Source organism: Cinclus cinclus, chromosome 10 (genome assembly GCF_963662255.1).
Source record: "Cinclus cinclus chromosome 10, bCinCin1.1, whole genome shotgun sequence".
NCBI classification, from domain to species: Eukaryota; Metazoa; Chordata; class Aves; order Passeriformes; family Cinclidae; genus Cinclus; species Cinclus cinclus.
In genome coordinates, this window is record NC_085055.1 from 440,267 (window position 1) to 465,093 (window position 24,827).

The 24,827-nt window shown below is 44.5% G+C and overlaps 2 protein-coding genes across 8 annotated transcripts in view; one reads left to right on the top strand and one right to left on the bottom strand.

Moving 5' to 3' along the window:
* RNF13 (ring finger protein 13) overlaps nt 1–14,775 on the top strand; it is a 25,511-nt gene extending 10,736 nt beyond the window's left edge. For 5 of the 6 annotated variants that reach the window (XM_062499183.1, XM_062499182.1, XM_062499185.1 and 2 more), the window contains 7 exons: nt 839–964; nt 3,411–3,498; nt 5,208–5,298; nt 5,773–5,878; nt 7,840–7,933; nt 11,967–12,047; nt 13,325–14,775. In XM_062499183.1, coding sequence (XP_062355167.1) covers nt 839–964; nt 3,411–3,498; nt 5,208–5,298; nt 5,773–5,878; nt 7,840–7,933; nt 11,967–12,047; nt 13,325–13,689 — 951 coding nt within the window. In that variant the 3' untranslated portion in view covers nt 13,690–14,775. Of the gene's footprint in view, nt 1–838; nt 965–3,410; nt 3,499–5,207; nt 5,299–5,772; nt 5,879–7,839; nt 7,934–11,966; nt 12,048–12,337; nt 12,406–13,324 lie in introns of all 6 variants that reach the window. The other variant, XR_009933469.1, reaches the window with a different exon arrangement.
* Nucleotides 14,776–16,841: 2,066 nt separating this feature from the next.
* PFN2 (profilin 2) lies at nt 16,842–21,995 on the bottom strand. Of its 2 annotated transcripts, none has more exons than XM_062499195.1 (3): nt 21,864–21,995; nt 20,729–20,921; nt 16,842–18,557 (listed from the first exon to the last, which is right to left on the bottom strand). In XM_062499195.1, exons 1-3 carry the CDS (start codon nt 21,993–21,995, stop codon nt 18,460–18,462), a joined length of 423 nt encoding a protein of 140 aa, XP_062355179.1. In that variant the 3' UTR covers nt 16,842–18,459. The 2 variants fall into 2 exon arrangements, with proteins under 2 accessions (XP_062355179.1, XP_062355178.1); XM_062499194.1 differs by having other exon boundaries at nt 18,420–18,875.
* Between the last annotated feature and the right edge of the window lie 2,832 nt (nt 21,996–24,827).

A 24,827-nucleotide genomic window follows, 5' to 3' on the forward strand; every position in this document is an offset into this window, starting at 1 on the left:
TAATTAAGATAGATGTCATCACATGTGTAGAAATGATGGCTTTTTAGACCTGAATATTATACTAAATTTTTTTTTTGTTTGCATTAAGATTTTAATTACTTTTTAAAAAGGCTATGATATTTGTTACAATACAACGAAAATGGTATACTCTTTCAGTGCTTGTTATTAAGATTTATTAGCATGCAAGTTGTAAAACACAATCTGTCAGATTCTATAGTAAGTGGCTACAGACTGCCAGCAGAAGGCTACCGTCTCAGCCACCTAAAAACAACTCAGAGATTGCTTCAAAGTAGATATTGCCAGAGTTCCCTACTTGAAGCTTTCAGCTGTAGCTTATTGAGTGATCTTTGCTTGGCATAGCAAACCAGCTGTTTTGTGTGCTAGGTCAGTGCTGGAGTCATACTTGGAACTATTGTGTGCTGTTGTTAATTGGCAAATGCTGAGTTTGTATTGGTGCTTCTTAGGCCATTGTACTTCTGGTTTCTTGATTAGTCTCCATATTATCCATATATTGTCTTAAAGCAATAGTCACACTTTATCAAGGTAGTATACGCCGTCTTCTTTTTTTCTTGAATTACACTGCAGAGTCTGAGTATGATGGGATTAGGAAAACTCTTATTTTCTTTTAAACTTTCTAATTCTTTACAGACATAAAAATTCTGATGAAACAAAATACGTAGTCAGGGAAGTAGAAATCTTACTATGATATAGGACTGAGCCTATAATAAGAATTTATTTAGCTGTTGTATGAAAATGTGCAGTTTTCTTTCCATATACTTGACTACTGACCCTTTTGTTAAAGAGAAATTAAGCTTCTTTTTCTGGTCTTGTTTTCTAGGGATTTCTAATAAATTCCAAACCAGAGAATGCATGTGAGCCTATAGCCCCACCTCCGCTGAGAGACAACTCCTCTGGTGCTTTTATTGTGTTGATCCGAAGGCTGGAGTGCAACTTTGATGTCAAGGTAAAATTTGATTTCCCCCTACCCTCTGTTTTGAAGAGTTTACTGCTGCTTCAGAAAAATTTCTATAGCTAACAGTGGAATAGATACTGATATGAAAGGGAGGGAGAATTTTATTGTCTCCGGACAGATAAAGCAGAGCTCACGAAGCCCAGCCAATGATCTACCTGTGACTAAACACCATTATGTCAACAAGACCAGAGCGCTGAGTGCCATGTCCAGTCTTTTGCTAAACACCTCCAGGGATGGAGACTCTACCACCGCCAATATTTTATCACACTTTCTGTGAAGAAATTCTTCCTAATGTCCAACCTGAACTTCCTTGGAGCAGCTCAAGACTATGTCCCCTTGTCTTACTGCTGGTTGCCTGGGACAAGAGCCCTATTTCCACCTGGCTGCACCCTCCTGTCAGAGTTGTAGCGAGTGAAAAGGTCACCTGTGAACCTCCTTTTCTGCAGGCTGAGCCCCAGACACCCTCAGCCACCCCTTGTTCTTCAGACCCTTCCCCAGCTCCATTCCTTTCTCTGGACGTGCTCTGGCCACATCTTTAAGGTCCCTTCCAGCCCTTAACATTGTATGATTTTAAAAATGCAAAATTAGAATTTGTGTTTGACTATGGTTTTCTTGAAAATTAACCTGATAACCTAAATGGGGCAGCTAAGAATGTCTTAAGGAAAACAGGGCTCTTCAGTTTGTTGTTAGATTTCATGAACTAAAAGGAGATTCATCTGTATTTGTTTTTGCTGCTGTGTGGTGGGTTGAGCTACGTGGTGATTTAAACATGTAAATTCTACCTAGACTGTAGATTCCACCTGCAGATACAGGTTCACTGCATGTAATCTGCCTTCACATCAGGCTCGGGGATGGCATGTAGTCTGTCCTGGGAATCCTGCCCCTGTGTGTGCATGCGGCTCAGGGGGAAAAGAAAGAGGGGGAAGTGGCTACTGGCCTTTTTTACATGTCTGCTTTGTCTGCCTAATTGTTGTCCGTACACTGACAGGACAGTCTTGCTTCTGGAGACATGGTTAAAGGAGAAAGTCTGAATTTGGGAGATTTCTCCACTGCTGTTGAGGGATTTCCATAGTCAGTCCTTTAAGGATTGTCACATTAGTTTTGTATATAAGAATTTTTGGTTACATTTTATATTTTGTATAATATTGATAGAAAAGAGGGTTCCCACTCATTTCTTGTTAGACAGAGAACAAAGTAACAAGTGGGTCAGCATTTCCAAGGTGAGCAGGGGTATCTGCATACTCTGCACCCAGTGAATCCATGTTTCTAGTATGTTGTTAATACTCTTGCAATATTGCATTATATTGTTGCATGTGTAGTTCAGCATTTTGCCTTAAATTTTCTGCCAAGAAGTGGCACGTGTGCTGAGATGTGAGCTGAATTACCCATCAGCTACTTGACTGACAGAATGCATATTCTGTCAATGCATATTTTAACAAAAATCAGAAGACCTCTCTCTCTTTCTATTTAAGTTGAAAATTACAAGTGCAGGTACATAGCTATTTCTTGATTTCCTTATGTATGCACTATGAATATTTTCTGTGGTGATGCAATATTGGCCGAACTCCCAACCATGCATGTAAGTTAATATCTCTTAAGTGGATTTACTTTTTTTTTTTTTCCCAATATTGGGATTTCTCAAGGTGTCTGCATTCTGCATCTTCCAATATAATTGTTCTGCTGTTTGAAATATAGTCATTAGCAATATTGGGAAGAGAATCAGTTTTGTTGGGATGAAGCCCAAAATTGTCTCAAAGTGCTCTAAGTGCTTTCTGCAGCTTCTGTGAAGTTTTTTTATACTGTGGTGGATGGAGTAAAAGCAATATCCAAGATGAACAGCTGTAACTTATCTAAGTTTATGTTGGTAATAATTGCTGCAGTAAATGCCATTTTCATGGACCTTGGGTTTTCCTTGTATTGGTGAAAAGGTGAGTCTATATTAGAAATGTGACTGGTACACAGGATGTTAATAGTTTTGTACCCATAGTTATAATTTTGCACTTTTCCATGAGAAAGCTTCTTATACCTGGGCTTTCAGCCGTGGTATTCCACATCTCTAAACCAGAGAAAAGATATTACTCATCTGACTTAATGGACTATCAAGTGGTAATTTCTGGATTACCAAAGTGAGTTAGTGCCTTTATTTTCAATTACACTGAAATATTTTAATTACCTGTAGAAAGTTTTTAATTCTGTTTTTAATATATATAAATAGTCTGTCTGCAGACAATAGTAAAATGGCTTTCTGAAAAAAAATAACTACATGAGTGTAAGAATAATGATAAGATTTTGCTTTGAAAGTGACATGTGGTTTATAAGTGCAAATTGTGCCCGTATTAAGCACTTTGTGAAAGTGCACCTTATCTGGGAAAGCGCAGACAGGCTACTGTATTTGGAAGCAATAGTCTTTCCAGTAAGTATTTTGTGTGGCTTTCAGGTCTTAAATGCCCAGAGGGCTGGATACAAGGCAGCTATAGTTCACAATGTTGATTCTGATGACCTCATAAGCATGGGATCCAACGACAGTAAGTACAGGTATCACTTCTTCTCTCCTGTTTGAATATCATTTCACCCACTGGAAACAGCACCACCACCAAAAACCCCTCAAAACCTCAACAACAAAACCGCCACCACCACCGAACAAAATCCAAAACCAAACTAAACAAAAAACCCAGATAAATCCTCTTGCTTCTAGGATTTAATAACAGGAGGTATTTGCATTAAGAACAAATACATTGACTTGTGCCTCCTCTGAACGTTTCTTTTGGTATGCCTTCAAATTTTAGTTCAAGTGTTCTGACCTAGATTTATATTACTGATGTAGAAAAGAGCTGATGTGTTGCTAGTTAGGTAGAAATAAAGGAAAAGTAGAAAATGCACATTTGGAAGGCAATAAAACTTCTATGGTATTTTTGTATTTAGAATCCTAGAACCATTTAGGTTGGAAAAGACTTCAGATCATGAAGTTCATCTGTGATAGTCATTCCAGTTCGTTGTTGCTCTGTTGGGTGCATCTTCCTGTTTGTCTGAACAAATGCATTCTAGCATATCACATGCACTTATTTTCAGTTGGAAAAAGAGTAGTTAGAGACCAGTGCACCATTTACTGTTTGTTTCTTGTGTTCGCTGTTCCAGTTTTAACCTTCATGGAGTGAATGCATTCAGAACATCTTGAAATCTAGTCAGAATGTTTGGTTTATTCTGTGGCATGTGCTTTGTGTTTCTAGTGCTGTTATTGCTTTCTTTGTGGCATTTCTTTATTTTGTCCGGTTTTCAAGCTGTTCAGCATGGAACAAGAAGGTAAATAAAAGGAAAATAAAATCTTTTGCCAGTGGAAATGCCATTGAGTAAACTAGGAATGAACTTCGACAAACTGAATGGGAACTGAGCAGCCCGGGCAGTTACATGAAAGTGGGTTTAATGAATTCTCAACCCATGTGAATCTTATTTTCAGGTTTCACTGAGTAACCAAAGCATAGAACAAGTCCACAACAAACACAGACCTCATAGTGTGAGCTGATGTTCAGCCATGTGTGCTTTTGCCTTGGGGAACCTGACTGCTTTAAGATGGACTAAATGCAGGTTACTTTGAGCCTTAAATGTAAAATATTAGGGGGAAAGTCAATATAAAATGAAGCTGAGGAGAAAGTTTTCTAGGATATGGGATTTATCTTTCGATAAGTTTTCATTTTTTACTGCCTTCACTGTTAAACAGAAGACAACAGCTCATCCAGTTTCTTGAGGGGAAACTGTGTGGGACTTGTTAATTTTTTTCTTTCTTCCTTTTGACCTTATCTAGCCACAGTTGTTTCCAGTGTGCTTATTTATGTTTGGGGTGAAAAGGAGGGAAGACAGATTTAATTAAAACTTATAGAACCAGTTCACAAAATCATGTAAGTTGCCAAAAATTCTGGAAATCAACTGAATCTCTGAGTGAAGAATGGTGTTCTGGTTAAAATCGTGATCCTCTTTTGTCAACTTTTTTTTTTTAGGCTCCATTTATTCCATTAGGATTTTTTGATTTTTCTACCTGCAGTGAATTTCCTAGAAATTGTGTAGGAAAAATAATAGCGCTTATATGAAGTAAAGCTGTAACATGCATGTGTGTTGGTCTGGATGTCATATGTAAAAATGTCTTCCTGTTGTGATAGTCTCATAATGTTCAGGTCTTGTATCTTGAGTACCCAGAGACTGACCACATAATAATAGTTTTATTTCCCTATTTTTTATACAGTTGAGATTTTAAAGAAGATTGACATTCCTTCTGTCTTTATTGGTGAGAAGTCAGCTAATTCTCTTAAAGAGGAGTTTACGTATGAAAAAGGGTAGGTTAACTCACATGCCCCTGTGTGACTCCTTGCATTAATTAGATCATTGTCTCTTTTGAATATTTATGGCTTTAAAATAGGATGTTGTGATAGCAGAGGTTATATGTGTTTCAGGTGAAATCTTGTACCTGAGAGCAACCTGTAATGTTTTAGTAAATAAGAATGGTTTCACTGTATTGTTCGATAGTCATGTTCTATTTTTTTCATTCTGCTGTCAAAGCAGCTATGAGGTGATTTTCCTGGTTTCTCTAGGTTTGATTGAGGTCAGTAAATAGTTTTAACTCAAATAATGTTCTAAGAAAACAGTGTTTTAATTTAATCAGCTTTACATTGTGTGGGCATGGACTGAATTTTCTATGTTGTTATGCACAGGTAGGATTCCTGTAGTGGATCTTGTGTGACAATCATTTGCTTTATTTTCTTACTGTATTTTTTCCTCAACTTGTTCATTAATTCTCTTCTTCCCCACAGTGGCCATGTTGTGTTAATCCCAGAGTTCAGTCTTCCTTTGGAGTACTACTTAATCCCTTTCCTAATAATAGTAGGGATCTGTCTTATTCTCATCGTCATATTTATGGTAAGTCTTTTAATAATATTTTTTTGTTTCAAATCATCTGGGACTGTCACACACTGAAATTAGAGGATGGTATACTGTAAAGGAAGAGTGAAGCTGTGTGTGCTGCACATACCTGTACCATGCTTACCTGTAATCACTTAATTTCTCAATAAAAGAGGTGTAGGATTTTGTCAAAAGGATATCAGGGGTCTTCAGGATGTTCTCCCTATCATGTAACTGCTTATAGGAACTGCTCTCACTGCCATTCTTACACTTCACAAGTGCTTGCTTTTTGGCCCTGTGCAGAGTGACCTGTCCTTATGCTCTTGTACACTAAGAGCATATCCCGCCTTACCAGACTTAATAATCATTAGTCCCACTGCTCCGGGGTGCAGGGCTCATTGTTTTGTACTGCAGGTAGGTGTAGTTATCAATGTGTGAGCACAGAGCATTGATCTCAGCACATGCATTGCCTGTAGGGGTTCTCAGCTCTGACATCTTTCCTTGAAATGGTATGGTAGCATAGCTACGTATTTCAGGATACTTAGCACCCATTTTTATAATGTGTGCCTAATTTATTATTTTGCCTTTTAATAAAAAGCAAGTACTGCATCAACTGTTGTATGAACACTTACATAAAATATTTTTCTACATTAGTATTTTTGCACTGCAAGTTACACATTTCATTAACAATCCTGGGCATGTTTGGCACAATTGCAATTGCTCTCTGAAGACAAAGCAGAATGATCTAAAGATGAAATTTTTTTATCAAAGTTTTTACTACTGTCTTTTACAGTGTCCTTCTGGACAAAACCACCGTGTTGAAGCTGATTGTGTACAGATGACGGTGGGTGAGGTGTCAGAAGGGTCAGGCTCAGGGAGTGGCAGGGAAGGGGGGACACCTGGCTGGTGGTTGGCATCAGTGGTGCGCAGCAGGGTTCAGCTTTGCAGCCAGTTCTCTGCAGTGCTGCTGTCAGCAACCCAGACACACTGAGTAAATTTGCCAAGGTTACTGAACTAGGAGATGCTGATTCCCTTGCCTATAGAGAGGCCTTCACAGAGACAGCTCAACAGACTAGAGCACTGGACAATTAGTTGGGGCAGTGAAATTGATCCCAGTGAGGTCTCAGGTTGGATTTGGTCCTCATTCTTTTCTGTTTCTGTCCCTGCTTCTTTGAGACAATCTCGTTTTTAACTAGGAGATTCATGTGAGACTCTGTCACTAAGGATCTGGATTACAGCAGAAAAAAACTGCAGTTTGTACATACAGCTTATTGTTTAGCTGTGGTGAAAGAGTCTGAACAAACATTTTAGATTGAAATACCCTTTGTTCATTTCTTTGCTTGTCATGATATTTGAAAAGAAATGTGTCATAGGTGCTAGATTTAGAAATTGAACAGAAATAGCATTAGGGACTACCAAGAAAATGGAAATGGATTCTTGGCTATAGTTATGTAATGAGAGCTTGGTATTACTAGTTATTTAGTCATTTTTTCTACTGAGCTATCCTAGTATGGCAATGACTTGAAGTAAACCCTTTACTTTATTCCCCAAAGTGGTATTTTAGGTAATATGGAAGCAGTTCTGATGAATATGGGAATAAACCTCTGAAACAGCTGGAATAATCTAAATCTGTAAGGAAAACTGTTTAAACTTACTGAATTGTGTTTTACTCTGCAGTATGCTTCCTGCTTTTCACAGGCCTCAGTACAGGATTGCAGCAATGGACGTTATTTTATGTAGTATACATACCATTTTGTTTCTCTTTGCTCCCAAAAAAATCCTTGTGTATTCTCAGTTCCAAGTGCTGTGTTCATGGAGAACATCCTTTTGGCTTGCTTGGCTTCAGGCAAGGGAAGAGGTTATTCTGTGTTAGCTGGGGCTCCCCTTTTGATCAATTTACTGCCAAGCTTCATAAATCAAAACTTCTATTGTTCTTTACTGGTGTAACTTATTGTTCATGTTATCTTGTCTGTTTCCAGATAACAAAATTTGTTCAGGACAGACACAGAGCAAGAAGGAATCGGCTTAGGAAGGATCAGCTTAAGAAACTTCCCGTGCATAAGTTTAAGAAAGGCAAGTGCATTCTTTGTCTGACTCATTGGACCTTATTGTTTTTAACACCAAAAACCTTGTAAATCAAAGGGGTATTAAGTTTCAGAGGTAATTTTAAGTACATTTGAAAGAAATAGAAAAGTTTTGAAGGAAAGCTTACAAAATGTTTGGCTTGACCCTGTTCTAAAACTTCTTTAATGTAGAGAAGCAGAGAAGACTGTGGCTGATCATTAAAACATTGCTTAAAAAAAAAATCAGTGCAGAAATTGCATGAAGGTTCCCAAGGTTTTGTTCTTCAACTTGTTCATTAAGTTCTCATTAATTTATTCAAATACTATGTGTGTTGACTTTTTGTGTACGTATATGCAGATACATGTGATTGTGCAATAGTGGGCCATGAGGATGTCTTAATGACTTTTAAAGACTGTTACAGTAAGTGGAGTTCTGCAGTTTATTATGTATTCCTAAATTAATTATTTTTTTCCTGAAAATGGGATTATAACTGGTCCAATTACTGTTCATTAGTGACCCATCTGCATGACTGCAGAGTTCATTGTGGTTTAATAGAGAAAATGCAACAGAAACCCTGCCAAAGTCTCAGCTGTAGTTTTGTATTCTGCATTGCTCAAAGCACACATACATGTGTGGCTAGGTAATTCTGTATTTCTGAAAATATTCTTTTTCATTTATATGTGCCAAGTAGTTAGAAGATAATTTTGGTTACGAGATACTTTTCATACACCGTTTATTTAAGGAAGATTGTTTTGCAGCTATGTTCGTACTTTGTTTTTCATTATTCTTTTAATGGTTCTGAGTTAGCTTCTATTTTAAGAGTAGTGGGAATTTGAGATGAAAATATTTGAAAAGGGTCCCTTTTAGAAATTAAATTAGATCTTGAGGGGCATGTGGTCATGGAGCTGGAACAGCTTGGGAACTAGTCCAGGAGAAAGAAGTCCTGTGTGCCAAGGAGGGCTGGTGTCCCTGACCTCGGTGGCTGTGTGGATCTGTCTCCCTTCCCCAAGGCACTGGGGGAGCAGACACCTCAGAACAGCACTGGTTAATTCAGGTGTGATGATTTGTGGGAGCTGGGGAGAAACTGGACTGCAGTGGATGGACACTGTGACCACTGCTGGAGCAGCAGGGCCAAGGGTTTGTTGCACATTGCTTTGTGGTGAGGGCCAGGGCTGCAGTATTGCCAGGAGTGGGAGAAATACCTGTGGTGGCAGGAAACTTTACATGCATCTACCTGTCATAGACATGAGTATGAAGTTCCAATGCTGTGTCATTTTCTTCTGAGGTGCTGCTGTTCTTGGCCAGGGGATGCCCTGGGAAGACGAGCCTGCTTGAGAATAGCTGTCACTTTGCAGCACTGTTCTTTGGACTCCCTCAGGGTACTGCAGGATGGATCTGGGTTGTCCATCCTTAGGCAATGTGGGCCACACCCCCTTTTTTTTTCCTGAGACACTGTCCTTGGTGCCTTCCCTTGCTGAACAGTGTGTAAGCAGGGCACAGCACCCAGCACCACATGTTGGGCAGATGACTGCCCATGTGATGAGATGGACTAACATGAAGTGCAGCACTTGAACCTGTGAATGTCCAGTCCCTCAAACAACCGTGTCCATAAAGTGATGGGAAAGCTGCTGCCACACATGCCAGCCATGTGGTGGGCACACATGGGCTGGGCCAGGCTGGTTGTTTTTGGGTATAGGAGTTTGCCCATCTGGAGAACACGTCATGGGCAGGGGAGCATGCAGCAGGAGCAAGTGGCTGCCTGAGGGGGCATGGTTCAGTGCTAGACAGTGAAAGGACAGTCAGGTTCAGCTGTGAATACAGTGCTCATGCTGTAATGGGAGAAGTACCATCAGGAGACAGAAGGTAGCAGCACTGGATGGGTCTGAATTCAAGAGGTGTATGAAAGAAGAGTTCACCAGCTTTTGCAGACGTTAAGGAAACTTTCCTGTCTGACCATTCAGATGCAACTCTGGGAGTCCATTTCTATCTCCTCCCAGATGCTGTTCTCTTAGGAATTTGTATCACACATCTAAAGCCTTGACCTCAAACTACATTTAGGGAGAAGGGGAGGTTTGTCCCATTGCCAGGATTGCTGGCTGTGTGTGCTGAAAGGCTGGTTCAGAGTATTGCTGTTCCAGTGGTCAGGTTTTGGTTTTACTTCCAACCTGATGATTCCTGGTCAGATGATAGTCTTCCCACCCCCCCCCCCCCTTCAGCTTCTTTCTTCTCTGGCCATGGTTTTCTTTCTCTGTGACATTTCTAGAGAAGTTTCAGTCCTGAAATTGGTGGGTTTAAATTATCAGGCTCTTAAAAATTATTTTCCTAGCATAGTAGTTTCTCTGCTGTATGATCATAATCTTTCTTTGTTTCTGTTTAAATTAATCTTTGAGGGGTGTGGAGGGCCTTGTTCAAGACTGAACAGTATTTATCCTCTGGGAAGACTGCTCTGAATGTGTCCTGCTGCAGCAGTTTTCTTTTCCCGTTTGTATCATATTAGGAGTACTAGTGATCAACTGCTACACCCTGTCTCTTCTCAGATGCTTACAACTCATGAAATCTCAGCTAAAATTTCCAAGTATGTAGCTTGCATCTTATAGTAGTGAATTTAATTCATGTGCCATTATTCCAGATTTACAGATTTCTGCTATCTCAGGTGCCCTCTGGATAATGCCTACTTAATCATGTCTTGTGTGTCTCTCCTTGGCTGTGTATCAATATTACTCCAAAGCAATTTTCTAACAAGACAGTACCAGTAACCTTCCTCCAGCCTAATGAACTGCCAATACCACCAGAAGCAGCTGCCCCAGCTTTCTCTGCTAGTCCTCACTGCCTTTACTGCCCACAGCCAGTCATTTCACATACAGAACTTTCCTGGCTATTGTGGCAGCGTCCAAGGAGAGATGTGGCATGTTTTTTAGTTCTGGAAATTGCCTACAACCCTGCTAGGTTTGATCCTGTTTTCTCTTTATTTATTCTTCTTATAACTCATGAAGTGCCCTAAGCTGTCTCTGGAAAGGGCACTCTTGTCCCTTTCCACACAGCTCTTATGCACTTCCCAGAAGAGAATCCTGGGTGCAGAGGGGTAAGGAAGGCACCAAAGGTTCAGGACTTTCTGTCCTTGCCTGGAGAGAGAGAATCCACATTTGTTGAGAAAGAGGGTTTAAGAACCAAACCATGGAATTTTATTTGTTCTCTCGCTGCGTTGTTCTGCTTGCTGCTGTTCGGTTTCAAAACTGTGATAGGAAGCAATGAATGAATTCCTTATTTTTCTTTTAAAGTAGCTTTTGCTTTACCTACTGGACTACCTTTTTCTCGAAAGTTTTCACGCTTTTTTCCTTCTGCCCCTTTTTTCTGTCCCTCGGGGGGAGTGAGTGACTGGGCTGATTCCACTCCAGGACTGGAACAGCTTTGGAGGCCAGTGCCTTCAGGAATAGGGAAAGAGTGGTGGGAACTGATGGAAGGAGCATGTTGTTAAAACCTTGACAAAAAAGGGAAATGTGAATGCATGAACCTCTAAAAAGTATTTCTCCTTTGGTCATATAACGCATCACACCAACATACACAGTGTCAGTACTGTCGGTGCTGTGTATCCTGTTTGTGAAGTTTAGACTTCAGGAAGTTCAGGACTGAACTTCCTCCTGTGGCCAGACTATCATTTCTGATGATGATTGTTATTATTATTCTTTATCCAGTTTTCTTAGCTGCAATTTTTCTGCCTTAAGTTTATATATGTCAGTAACTTACTAATACCTGTATAGTAAAGTGAATGCTGTATTTTAAATACTTTTATCTTACTTTCAATAAGCATGAAAAAATACTGTAGAGATAGCACTTCACACAGTTTAAAACATTTGTATTAACCCAGAGTGGATGAACTGTGGTCCCAGAGAGGCGCGAAGTTCAGCAGTAGCTCTGCAGCTGGCAGGAACTGCCCTGCATGGGCAGGGGGACATGATGGTTCCTTCAGCCTGAGGAATCTGCTATCATGAGGGTCTGCTGCAAGTCCTTTAAGGTCCAACTAATTCTCAATTATGTGCTGTAGGAGATGAATACGATGTGTGTGCCATCTGTCTGGATGAATACGAGGATGGAGACAAGCTCAGGATCCTTCCATGCTCTCATGGTAAGCAGCTGTATTTTAGGTTTGAATTTAGATTAAAACAGCTTTCCAAAACACTGTCCAAAACCTACAGCAAATATATTTAGTAAGTGGTTTATAAAATTCCATTTTGCTAATATGTAAGACTGAATGTACAAAGTAGGAAAAGTGAAAGCTCGCTTTCTTTTTTTAAAAACTAAAGAGCTAGCATTCCCACTTTGCATTTTCCCTTCAATGTACACAAGAAAGAAAACCTGGGCTTGATGCTGTCCCCTTAATACCCATATTTATTGTAATACTTTTACATTTAACAGAATAGGCCTTCGCTTTCCCCAAGACAAGTGAACCACAAAACTTCAATTGAGCTCTTGGTGACTTAGAGGTACAGCTGAAGGGATGAGTCTGTCCTGAGGTCTGCAGCCATGCACACCACTGCCTGACTGCGCCTGGAAGTCAGTTAGTGAAATATTTTTCCCTGTGACAGTCTTTCTCAAGTCTGGCCCACTGCAGAGGTGTAGCAGCCTTCTATACACAACCAGCACAGCAGGTGACAGGCTGAGCTTTTTAGAACCTCAGTCAGGAAACCAATTTCAAAGCAGGCTGACAAACAAGGAGTTCTCAGAAGAGAAAGAGCAGGTCCATGGCATCTCCCCCAGTAGGGGGACTGCAGAGGTAACTTAACTTGAACAGCACCAGCCCCCACCCTCAGTTTGTGTGTAGAACGTGTTTCCAGTGTGCTTGACCAGGTACTGAGTGTGGTATTGCTGGCCCATGTAAATACCAGCTCTTTGCCAAATAGAAGTCTCTCTTACTAAGAAGAGCTGAATTTTTAATATCGTAAGTAAGAAAAATACTTTTTTTTTTTTAACAGTCTAGTTGCAGTGCCAATTGCAGCTGTAATTTAAGATCCACAAAATCATGTGGTAGTATTATTTAATAGTGAGGTGCTTTGATACATGTTGGTGTAGAGGTGAGAGGCAATGTGAGGATGATGATGGTGGGCATGCTTGCTGCAAATTGGATTGAATTGCTCAAAAAACTTTAAGGTTTGTCATCAGATGTGGCCTGTTCCCACTCACTCAGTAGAGAGCACAGGTATTCATTGCATATACCCACATGAGTGAGATCCTAAGCCATGAGGTGTTTTGTACAGGCTATGTGCCAGCAAATTTGGGACTAAAATTCTCTATGTGAGTTACATTCAGAAATTCTTCAGTGTCACTGAACAGAAACATGGTTTAGCAGGTTTCCCTATCCTTTTCACTATTACAATTATGTCCTTGTGTTTTGTTTTCTAACAGCATATCACTGCAAGTGTGTGGACCCGTGGCTGACAAAAACAAAGAAAACCTGTCCTGTGTGTAAGCAGAAAGTGGTCCCTTCCCAGGGGGACTCTGACTCGGAGACAGACAGCAGCCAAGAGGAGAATGAGGTGTCTGAGAACACTCCTCTGCTCAGACCTTTGGCCTCGGTCAGCACGCAGTCCTTCGGGGCTCTGTCAGAGTCCCATTCTCATCAGAACATGACTGAGTCCTCGGAGTATGAGGAGGATGACAATGACAATGTTGATAGCAGTGATGCAGAAAATGGGATGAATGAAGAAAGTGTAGTGGTTCAGCTGCAGCCCAGTGAGGACAGGGAGTACAGAGTGGCAAACACTGTCTGAGACTACTAATGACCCATAGGTGTATGAACAAAAGGGTTCTTAAGGCTATTTACAAACCTTGGCATAGGGAATCTCTTTTAATCTGTAATCCATTTGGTTTCTTTGATAGGAGCAGCAGTTCATGTAGTAGTACTCTGGTTAAATCATTACAGGTAGATTTATTTTTTGGTTCAGGTATTCAGTCACACATTCTGTCTTCTCAAAACCAACAGTTAAACTGGACTTCACAATGCTAATGAATAATGTTAATAGTTTATATCAATAGAAATATTTCAGAGACTGAATGTCTCTTGTTGAAATGGGATTTCTCTGGAAAAATTTTTCCATTTTGTAGCTACAACTGGGTCATCCTGAGAGCAATATTTATTACATGTAGATATGTGTTACCCCTTAGGCCCAACAAAAACTGTATTTGCATGTTTGTATAGTTTTCCTAAAAACTGTCACCACTGCTGAAAGGCAAATGTAGAACAGATCAATATTCTGTGTGCTGGTATGTCAAAACAAAGCAGAAGAAATTCCAATTTTATCTCAAAGCAGTGATTCCAAATAATCCTTGGTGTTTGCCATGGTAGCTAAGTTTAAGCAGTTCCATTGAGCAATTCCCAGGATGAGGAAACTTAGAATATATGTTTAGTTTTGAGCAATTCACAAGGTCAGGTCCACCATAAGCACATTAATTGTCCCTCCTTGCTACTACTTTGTTGTCTGGTTTCCAGTGAGGAGGTGGGAGTTGGGAGACAACCAAGACAGAGGTTTTGTTTCACATAGAAAAAGAAGTTTAGGGTAAGTATTATATTGATCTTTGGCTCATATACCTCTTACTAAGAGCATTTTATGCTGCATTAGTCTGCTAAACTGTATATAAAAAATTGTTCTTTTCAAATACCTGATTTGAAAACAAGTGCTTACACCTGTCTCACAGAACTCAGTACTTACCAGTGTATCACAAAAAAGATTCTATATAATACCTCTGTAACTATGTAGAAAGTAAAACCATGCATATACTCAAATGGAGATTTTTTTATATGGCCTTGACTAAGGAAAGCTTGAAAGAATGTTAATAAACATGTTTTCCACTTTAAATACCAGATGTTTATTGAACTTTTGCATCAGTTGAGACCTTGTGTACGCTTATATTACTGAGGGTGAAGTGCTTTTGAAGATGCAGAACATGGAACTGTTGGGATCTTGAGCAGACGTTTCCTGTGTCACACAGTGAATTACAGTATAAGGAATGACCAGTGCTATGTGCAGGGGTCTGAGTTATGCAGAAAACCTTCCTTTTTGTTCACTTCTAGCTTGAGGAGGAGTTTGGACTGGCCAGAGTCAGTAGTTTGCCTGGGGAAGTGTGAAGGAAGACCAGGGTGCTCTGAACAATTCCCAGCCAGCTGGCAGCACCTGCAGAGCCACAGCCCAGCTCTAGAACCTGGACAGAAGATGGCAGGTGAGGTGGGCCCAGATAGGATTTCTGACCTAACACTGTAGGCAGCCACACACCCTGCTTTTCTGGGCCTGGCTGAGAGCAGGGAAGTTTATTTTGCACAATGAGGCACAGTGAAAGGATAATAATGAAAGGATGATTCATATTCAAACCACTGCTGCCAGCAGCCATGGGGTAATGACAGTTAGTGTAGTGGTATATTTCCACCAGGCAGAATTCCCCTTCAGCGTGCATGTGTCTAGGTGAGTCCAAATGGGAAAATGGCTTCTGGAAATGTAATTACTAAGCTGAAAGATGTTTCTTAAAATAGGTCGCCGCTGTTGCTGCGAGTGTGTATGTTTATTCGCTAATGTATTCCAGGCTTCCTAAAATCTGAGGAGTTCCAGAACCATGAACTGAACTAAACTTTGTAATATGGCTCTTGTGTAATTCTAGTGCCTGCAATCAGTTGCAGACACAGTTACGCTAGGACAATTCACCAACAAATGCATTTGATAAAGTAATTTGAACAACACCTAATTCTTAACCAAGCAGAAGTATACAGGTGCCATACACCTCAAGAGAGGGGCATTGGTCAGAAAGGAACAGTATCATGCTAAGGAATGTAATGACAAGTGCCTGGTGCGTGCTGCCAGCACCTGCTCTGCGTGAGGTGCTGCTACAGTCGATTGCATCCACTCTGACCTTAACCACAGAAGCCGCTTTGGGAATGTAATACCCTCATCCTCCTAACCAGGGAGAAACACAGTTCTGCAGTCAAAAGGTGAGTGCAGCTTTGCGTTCAGACACTGAGCTCAGCTTCACTGGTGTTTTATGGGGAAAGCAGATCTGCATCCTCTGTACCAGTTACTACTCAACAGGAATCTGCTCTGGGTGTGTGTTGGTCTGCTCTAACTTTGGCACTGGGAGATCCAGTTCAGACACAGAGCCACTTGGCAGTGGGAGAATATGAACACTATATATAGGAAGGTTTTAGTTAGACCCAGGTCTAGTGCCAAGCAGAGGAACAGGTGCAGCTGCCACCAATGATGAAGGTGTGGGGGAAGGAGGGGAGAACAAAGGTGTTTTCAGGTTCTGTCCAGAAGCACCTGACTAGTTCAAGGGCCTAAGAAGGCCGAGCCTGTCTACAGATTCACCTCCCATGATCTGGGCTCGCCTGTCCTCCCATCCCCCAAGCTCCAGGGTTCACCATCACAGCCTCTTGGGCCTGTGTTTTTAGTTCTCAGCAGAAGTAACAAATACAGGTGCAATCTTTTAAGGTAACGGAGACCTTAAATCTGTCCCTTCTCTGGGTGAGGGGAGTACATTCCCACCCTGGGTGTTCTGACCTGGACAGGCCACCGCAGACTCCTCTGCCAGGTCCAATGCCAAGTCACCCTCCGCTTGTTTCAGGAATGGTGTATTGGGCATTCAGAGGGCAGGGGCACCCTTCACAAGAGAGCTGGATACATGTGGAATTGAGAGATGAGAAATCATCTCCTAATTTAAGATCTACCCCAAAGACTGCCTGGCTTTTGACTTTTGACTATTATCACACTACTTATGATACTATCATATCCTACTATTTACTGCTGTCCTACAAAACTTCAAACTGCACTTAGTCCTCCTGTTTGTGTGGCCAGCCATGCACTGAAGGGCCTCAGATTTCCTGGGTGTGAGGTGGAAAAATTATCAACAATCCAGTTTTGTTTGGTTGGAATAAATTTATTTCATCTGTCTGTAAACAAGGTGTTTTTAATAGTTATGGCATTTTTTGAAATGCATATTAAATCAGATGAGTTAGACTGTATCCCAGATGTAACAAAGTGCAGGGAAAGAAATGGACAAATCAGCAACAAGAATTTGTTTAAATCTGTACATTATCCACAAGGCCCAACAATAGAAGCAAATACTAGAATGTCCCTAAGGTAGTGCCAGTCAAAAGAAACTCTCAGAGTCAGTTAAAATCCATCTCACAATAGCAACAGTTCATTTTTTTTTTTTAACAATAGTATGGCACAGAATACATATTAAAAAATTCATCACAAGACAGCCAAGTCAGTTATTCCAACCACTACCATCTCCCATTTATTCTTTAGTATACAGAGTTCTGCAGTTCTTGCAATGGACATACAGGTCAGAACCGTGCCTGAACTGAGTTTGGTTACATTTCAGATGACTTGTGGACAAGGCAGCTCACTCCATCATTTCTGCAGCAAGGGTATGACAGGCCAGATGAAGATTTTTAATTTGAAATGGTATTTTGACAGTTTAGCTTACAAACTACCAACCTTCATCCAAACAGTGGCTTCAGAGCAGCCAAACTCTGTACCACTGAGTGGTCGGGCAGAAAGACTGAAGCCAGTCAGAGCTCCTAGGGTAGCTGAAGGTGGCAGTTTTGCACAATGACATTGCAGTTTCATATTAAAAACCAAAGACAACACCCCCCACCCCCCGACCCCCAAGCTGCAAATTAAAGTTGGTCCTATGAGAAACTGAAACCAGACACACTCCAGCTGGTTATACCAGGCTAGCTAATGGCTACAGTGGCAGCCTTGCACAAGTCAGCTACAGAACAGGAGCTGGCAAAAAAAAAAAAAAAAAAGAAAAAAAAGAAAAAAAAAAAGTGCCTGAGCTATTGTAATGATGGAATGTCTGGGGAGTCCCTCGGATGGTGGTTTAAGGTTATGGGAGGAAGTACATCTGTACCCTTTCATAGTTTTGTGATTGCACTTGTTAAGCAGTACAACCTTCAGACAACATCAAGAAAAAGTAAGAGACTTCAGCCTACAGTGAAGTGCAATGACAAAACTATGTGACATTAATAGCTTTTGAGTGGCAAATTCGTTAAACAAACCAGGCACTATAAAAATGGGTGTAAGCAAACACATGGGTTTAAAAAACAGAAACAAAGAGAGGGACAGAAGTGAAGATATGCACGCACTTTTTTCCTCCCAACTGTGCTCTGTGAAAGGAAGACTAGTGAGCTGTGACTTGCTCAAAGTGCTGAAGAGGCATTGATCAAATTAGATTGTACAATCGGCACCTTGTTTAGTATCTCAGTTGGTTTAGTTGTCAATATCACACTAATTGCTAAGACGAAGCAGAGCCTACACTTGGCATGTTCCCCTCCCAAGTTTCAAGTTATCATGCATATCATCGTCATGGTGGTGGCCAGACAGGCTCGGTTACCTACAGTGGTTACAGAGGTGAACAAGGGGGAACTGGAGTTATGACAGTAGGAAGTGGGTAAATAAAAAAACACCAACTACCATCTATGGTCTGGTAGCACTGAGCACAAGCAGGTGGTGGTGCAGACAGCTGCTACGTGGATGGGGAGAGGCTGCTCAGACATCAGACCTCCTCAGGTATAAAGCCAGTTCATATGCTTTCTTGTTGAGTGTCCCTCCATGGACACCTTCCTTTCCCATGACTATAACCAATGCTGGAGTACACAAGGAAACAAAACAGAAATGAAAAGAATTAAAGGGGAAAAAAAAAAAAAAAACACCTTTCCCCACCAACAAAGGGATACAAAGGAGACACAGGTTCATACCCCATCACCCTGCATTGCTAGTAAAGTTTCCAGAATGTAAGGTTTAAAGCTCACCGCCAGGAAAGTTTAATAGCAATCTTCCCCTAATACTTAACAGTCTGCCTAACAACTAGAACCCAGAGTCTCTCAAGTATTTTGCCATTGAGTATGCCTTCTTATTCAATCCGCCTCCATGGACCCCTTCTTTGCCCATTACAAAGACCAAGACTGAAAGAGAAAAGAAAAAATGTTTTTAAAAGAGTGTGTTAGACATGGAAATAATGCAAGTTTTAAGCAGTGCAATAAACACCCTCAAATTCAAGATTAAGTATTTGGGTATTAAGCTAGTTTAACAGTTCTGTTGAAACACAGATGTAGACAGGGCTGGGAGAAGGCACAATCTACCCTCAGGGATTTTTTCTAACTGTGGAAGTTGTAAGAGTTCACTGCTAAGAAAAATGCCACCAGCTATCAAAAAAGCATTACACTGCCTCTCACCATCAGTCATAACCAAGCATTGAAATCCTGGTGGCAGTTTAAACACCTGTGGGGCAGGGGTGCAGTGTGTGTGCAAGTGTGACTGGAGAGTGGCAAAAGAAAATTCCCATGTTCTGTGCTGTAGCAGCCACTGCTGGTATAGGAACCAGAGTAACTGCTCTGATGCTGGTAAAAACCCCCAAAGGGTGAGTTGGGCTGAGACTTTCCGTGGAATAACACAACTATAAACCACACTTTCTACATAAGACACAACACAGGGACAATTGTCATGCTGAGGCTCTCCCCACTCCCCCAGTTCCAGCAAGGTGTCCCAGATTGTCTGGTGAAAGGAACACTGGAGGCTCACCAGCAACAGCCACTGTGAGCTGCCATCAGATGTCCCCCAGCAGGGATGGGGACACCATGAGCACTGAACTGCCACGGCCCAGGGACTGTTTGCCAGGCTGGGAATGCTGCAGCCAGTCTGCCTACACATAATCATATAGCAGGGCCCCTAGCTGTGCCATGGGAGGTTTAGGTTAGGTACTAGGAAAACTTCACCAAAACGGTTGTTCAGCCCTGGTACAACTGCCCCACGCAGTGGTTGAGTCCCCACCCCTGGAGAGATTTCAAAGCCATGTGGTTGTGGCACTTGAGGACATGGGGCAGTGGTGGCCTTGGCAGCACTGGGAGAAGGGTTGGACTCTATGATCTTGGAGGGCTTTTCCAGCCTTAATGGCTCTATGAATCTATCTCCATAGCAATTTGCTTGTAAAAGCTTAAGACAGTTATTTCACAAGTCAGAACTCTGTTTCACTTCAGTGCTGCCAGCCCTCTTCTGCATGCCTGCCGTGGGCTTTAGCCCACAGACAATTGCTCTGCCTTTGGTTTTACACCTATAAGCGAAAGTCTTGTCACTCATGAACCTCTTCCACAGGTAGCCCAAAAATGGTAGCCCAGGTGTCCCAACATAAGGCACACCACTCCAAGGTAGTATTTCATATCCCAGATGAGTGGCTGCCCCATAATAGGTTTTACTGGAAGTTAAATGAAGAGCATGAGGAACAGGTATGTGAGCATGAAGCACATTTCTCAGTGGTACCAGACTAGACAGGCTTTTTCTGCCTGGATAGACTTCAGCAGGCTCAATAGGAAGTGCAAGAGGAGTTAGTGTAGAACTTTTTAGGTAGGAGCAGCTCATACATGAGATTCACATCTTTGCAGAATAAACTTTCCATCAAGCAATTTACAAGGAGAACGCTGCAGTCACTGCCTGTCATTAAGAGACCCCTCCTGACCTTCAGGTAGCAAGTGATGGAATACCAGCTAAGCCTGCTTGGAGCTGCAGCCTGCTTTTTCTTGCCTGTCAGAGACCTGTTAACGATTGCTCAGCCTGGTGTTGGGCTGGGATGTAGGTGGGAATGGCGACGAGTGTAATTCTCAGTCAGAACTCAGCTAGAGCACCGCCATCCACCCCTTGCTTCACTTCCCAAAATTAGCCATTAAATACAGGAGTCTGGTTTTCTTAACAGTTGGAGTCTATGCTTACGGTCACACTCCTAATTGAGAGATCTGAAGATAGAGGAAAAAAAAAGGGTGCTTACCTCGTCCAGCTCTGCCTACAGCAACATTATATGTCGGCTCACCACCTTGACTCTTTGTCCTGATGTCCATTGTGCAGTCACCGTCGACATACAGGCTATCTCTGATCACAGAGCACTTCTTTGCACCAAGGGTCAGACCATTGGTGAAGAAACCCTCTCGGTCTTTTCCTACTATCATATCTATTTCTCCTGGCTGTCAAAGGAAAGAGTTCAGAGTTAGCAGGGCAGGGTATATTGCTGCGATTTCTGTTTAGAACCGGTCCTGTCTCGTGTGGAGAGGCCGAGGCAGTGATTTCCCCCGGCTCCCCGCAGGAAGTGCTCCAGAACACAGGGCTTTGTTCGGCGCAGTCTGCGCCGCTCGGCGGTGGCTGCGCCTGGGGGAGCCTCTGCCTCGGCGACTGCGGGCCCGAGCCCGTTAAACGGCGCAGGGCGTTCTCCGGAGACTGACCCCGGGCTGGCGCGGACTCCGTCCGCACCTGTCCCGGGAGATCAGCCCGGGGCCTGCCCGCACCCGCGGCATCACCCCGGCTCCGGCCCGCCCGCGCGGCCCGGGCTGCACCCGCGGCCGCGGCGCCTCCGCCTCCCCCTCGGGAAGGACCCCGGGCCCGGAGCTGGGGGGTGCGGCGCGGGCCCGGCCGCACCGCGGCGGCCGCAAAGTGCAGCGTCACGGCGGGCCCGGCCCCCCGACCGCGGCCCAGGCGGCCCCGCTCCGCCTCGACCGGGACCGGGCCCGCCGCGCCCGGGGCGGGGCCGCCCGCGGCCGGGGGGAGCCGCGCCGGCCGCCCCGCTCGGGCCTTCTCTCGGGGCGGCGGGGCCGCGGAGCCGGGAGGGCCGGGGGCGCGGGCGGGCAGGGCGGGGGAGCATCAATGGCAGAGCGCCATCTTGGCGAAGAAAACATGGAGCCGGCGGCGCGGCGGCGTTCGAGCCGCCTTCCTCCGCCGCCCGCCCGATCCGCACCGGGCCCGCCGTCCGCATCCCCCGCCCCGCCCCGGGCCGGCCGCCTCCCCCGCCCGCGGGACCGGCCCCGCGCCGCTCCCGACCCGCACAAAAAGGCGGTGCGGGCGGCTGGGCCCCGCGCCCCCCGCCCGCAAGGTTACCCCGGCCCACCGCCCCCGCTCCCGCCGGCCCCGCTCACCGTGATGCTCTGGAAGATGCCGCCGGCCGTGGCTGCCCAGACGTACTTGGCGTCGCAGTAGCCCACAATGGCGGCCTCCTGGCAGCAGCCATCGCACATCAGGTTGTCCACGTAGCTCTGCCAGCCGGCCATGGTCGCGGGGCGGCGGGCGAGGGCGAGCGGGCAGCGGGCGGGCCGGGGGCGCGGGGCGGGCGGCGGTCCCGGCGGTGCGGCGGCGGAGCGTACCGAGCGCTGCGGCGGCGGCGGCGGCGCGGCCCAGCCCAGCCCTGCGCTGCCGCGCCGGGGGCGGGGGGAGGAGGGGCGCGGCCGGCACCGCCCCCGCGGCCGGGAGGGGGGGGGGGGGGGCCAGCGGGGCCGGGGCGGGGCTGCTGCCGGACCGGCACCGATGCCCGGGGCGGGGGCCGCTCGGCCGTCGGAGGTCGGTGCGGGCAGTCCCGGGACTGCTGCGGGGGCCCGGCCCGGCAGAATTGCGGAGTCGGTGGTGCGGGACTCTCCCCGAGCCCGGCTCGGACCGCACGGGGCAGAGGCGCGGCGGGGCCGGACACCCGTGCGGCCGCCCTCGTGGCCCCACCGGCGGCCGGGATCGGTGAGTACCGGCGGTGGCGCCTGCCGGCCCGGCTGGGCCCGGCCCGGGCCGGCTCCCGCGGCCGCCGGGGCTCGGGGAGCGGCGCCGCGCTGCCTTCCCGGCGGGCGGTGCCCGCGGAGCCCGCAGGGGTCACGGCTGCGCCGCTGGGGCAGAGCGCCGCCCGCTGCCGTGCACAGAGGGACCGGCGCCCCGTCCCTCCCGTGCCCCGCTCCCCGTGCATCCCTGCATTCGTGCTGTCCTTATGATCTCACGCCTGCCTGCGCGCCCCTCGGAGAGCGGCTGAGCCCCTGCCTGCCTCGCCCGTGCCCTTCATCCTCCCGGACCTCACGGCTGCGTTCCTGTCTCACACACCAGCATCCGCTACGTTTTATTTCTACAAGGGGTCGTAAATGGCGATTTTGGGCTTTATTGTTCCAGGTTCCACCAAGTCTCTATGGCAGTAATTTAGTTCCACGTTCCTTTACAACACCCGAGGCCGGTGCCGTTTGTTTGCTGCACTGATGCTGGGCCCTGGGCAGGATGGCTTGGCTGCTCCAAGGCTGTCCTGGGTCGAAGGAGTGTTCACCAGCACCTTAAGGGCGTGTTTCGAGGCAATTGCTCTCTTTTCCATAACACTGAAATTGGTGGGAGGATCATCTTGCTTTTGAGCAGGGTGGGTTTGCTTTACTGGATGACTGTTGTGGTTCTTGGGGCAATGGAGACTGGTGGGATGTGGCGTGGCTGTCTATGTCTATAGTTTTGTGGCTAAAATTCAGTGTTAGATCTCATTCCTGAATATGCCAAGGCATAGAATGTAATAAATGGATCTGTCTTTTCCTGACCTTTCCTTAACCTTTCCCTTTACCCTTCTTTTCCTTTACCTTAAGTCCACAGGTATTTATAATGGATACCCCTAGAGCACACTTCAGGGTTTCCTAGTCCTTTAACAACCTAGTTCTGTGCTCATGGGATTGAGTGTTGTTTACTACTAATTGCTTGGATTACTAGATACTTGGAAAAGAGCTCATTTGCATGTTTTACCTTAATTCCATTGGAGGTTTTTTCTCTATTTTGTTTTCACAGTGCCTTTACCCCTCAGAATTTGGACAGCATCATCCATGTATCCCAGAAATATTCTCGTGTTACTGTATCTACCAATGAGTTACAGACTTTAAAGTTGCTTTCAGCTTTTAAAATGGCTAAAGCTTTTTTGTGAAGTTTGGCTTGCCTTCATCATCTTGCCTCCAGAGGTTCCTTCCATGGGAAGGAGAAATGGTTCTCTTCTGTTTGAAGATGCCATTGAGGGTTGCTTCTCTATTTATTCCTGGCCTGTAGGAGGTCCCAGATAAACATTCTTACTGGCACAAAATGGAATGCATCCCTCTGAAATGAATGGAAGGCTGATGAGCCCGTTAGTTTAGAGTTCAACCAAAATGTGTTTGATTTTTTTTGTTGATTGTCTTCAAGTTGCAATAAGGTTTCCAAATTGTGTTACTTTAGTAAATGGATTTAATGGATATAGAGACACACATCTTGTGACCCAGGGGCAGGCCTTGAGGCTTCTGGAGCTGCTTATTTGCTATGCTGGTGTCATCATCCTTTGATTAATAAGAGGTGGGCTTCTCTTGGACAGCAGGCTGTGTGGTACAAGCATGCAGGTGTCTCACACAGGAACCTGTGGGTTTCCAGGACTTTAGCCAAAGGCTATGCCCCTCTTGCCTGAAGGGATCTTACCCTCCAGCATGTTTGTCCATCTCTTCTGCCCAATCTGTGCCCTCCTGAGCCCTTGCAGCCCGTAATCTAGTCCTGTTCCACAGGAGGCAGGGACCCCGTGGGCACTGCCAGCCCAGAGCTGGGCCAGGGTGTGGGGAGAAGCTGCTGCATCCCCAGAGTCCAGAGCCGTGCTAGGTGGATGTGTGGTACTTCAGTGTTTTGCCTCTTTGACAAGTGTTTCACCTGTGTGTCAGAGTGCAGAGCAGGCCAGTGATATTGCTGCTGCCTCAAGGGGAATATTAGCTTTTGTGACAGCTGCACAGACCAGGTGATCATGGTGTCAGGGCTGTTTTGGTGTGCAGATTGTGTTAGTGATACAGGGAATACAGACATCTGCTTTGAACAATTTAAATTGGAAATAACTGCATGGAAGTCTGGGATCTCCTTAAGTGGTTGGATCAGAATAGAGGAGTTCTCACTTGCTTGGTAGCTCAGCTTCTAGTCATGTTATTTGTGAGCTAACTCTACTAATATATTTAGAAAGTGAAGTCTAAATTGGGTTGCTATTATTTAATGTTTCAAAGCTACCAGGTAGCTTTGTATAGTTTGCCGATTCAGCAGTCACCAGCAGTGTTTCTGAAAATCATGAGTCTTTAATTTTATTTTCACTCTTAAGTGCCTCATTT

Coding starts and splice junctions, on each gene's coding strand:
- PFN2 (XM_062499195.1), bottom strand. CDS start 21,995: ATGGCCGGCTGGCAGAGCTACGTGGACAACCTGATGTGCGATGGCTGC. Junction 20,922..21,863: donor GCATCTTCCAGAGCATCACG/GTGAGCGGGGCC, acceptor TTCCTTTGACAG/CCAGGAGAAATAGATATGAT. Junction 18,558..20,728: donor TGTAGGCAGAGCTGGACGAG/GTAAGCACCCTT, acceptor TGTGTACTCCAG/CATTGGTTATAGTCATGGGA.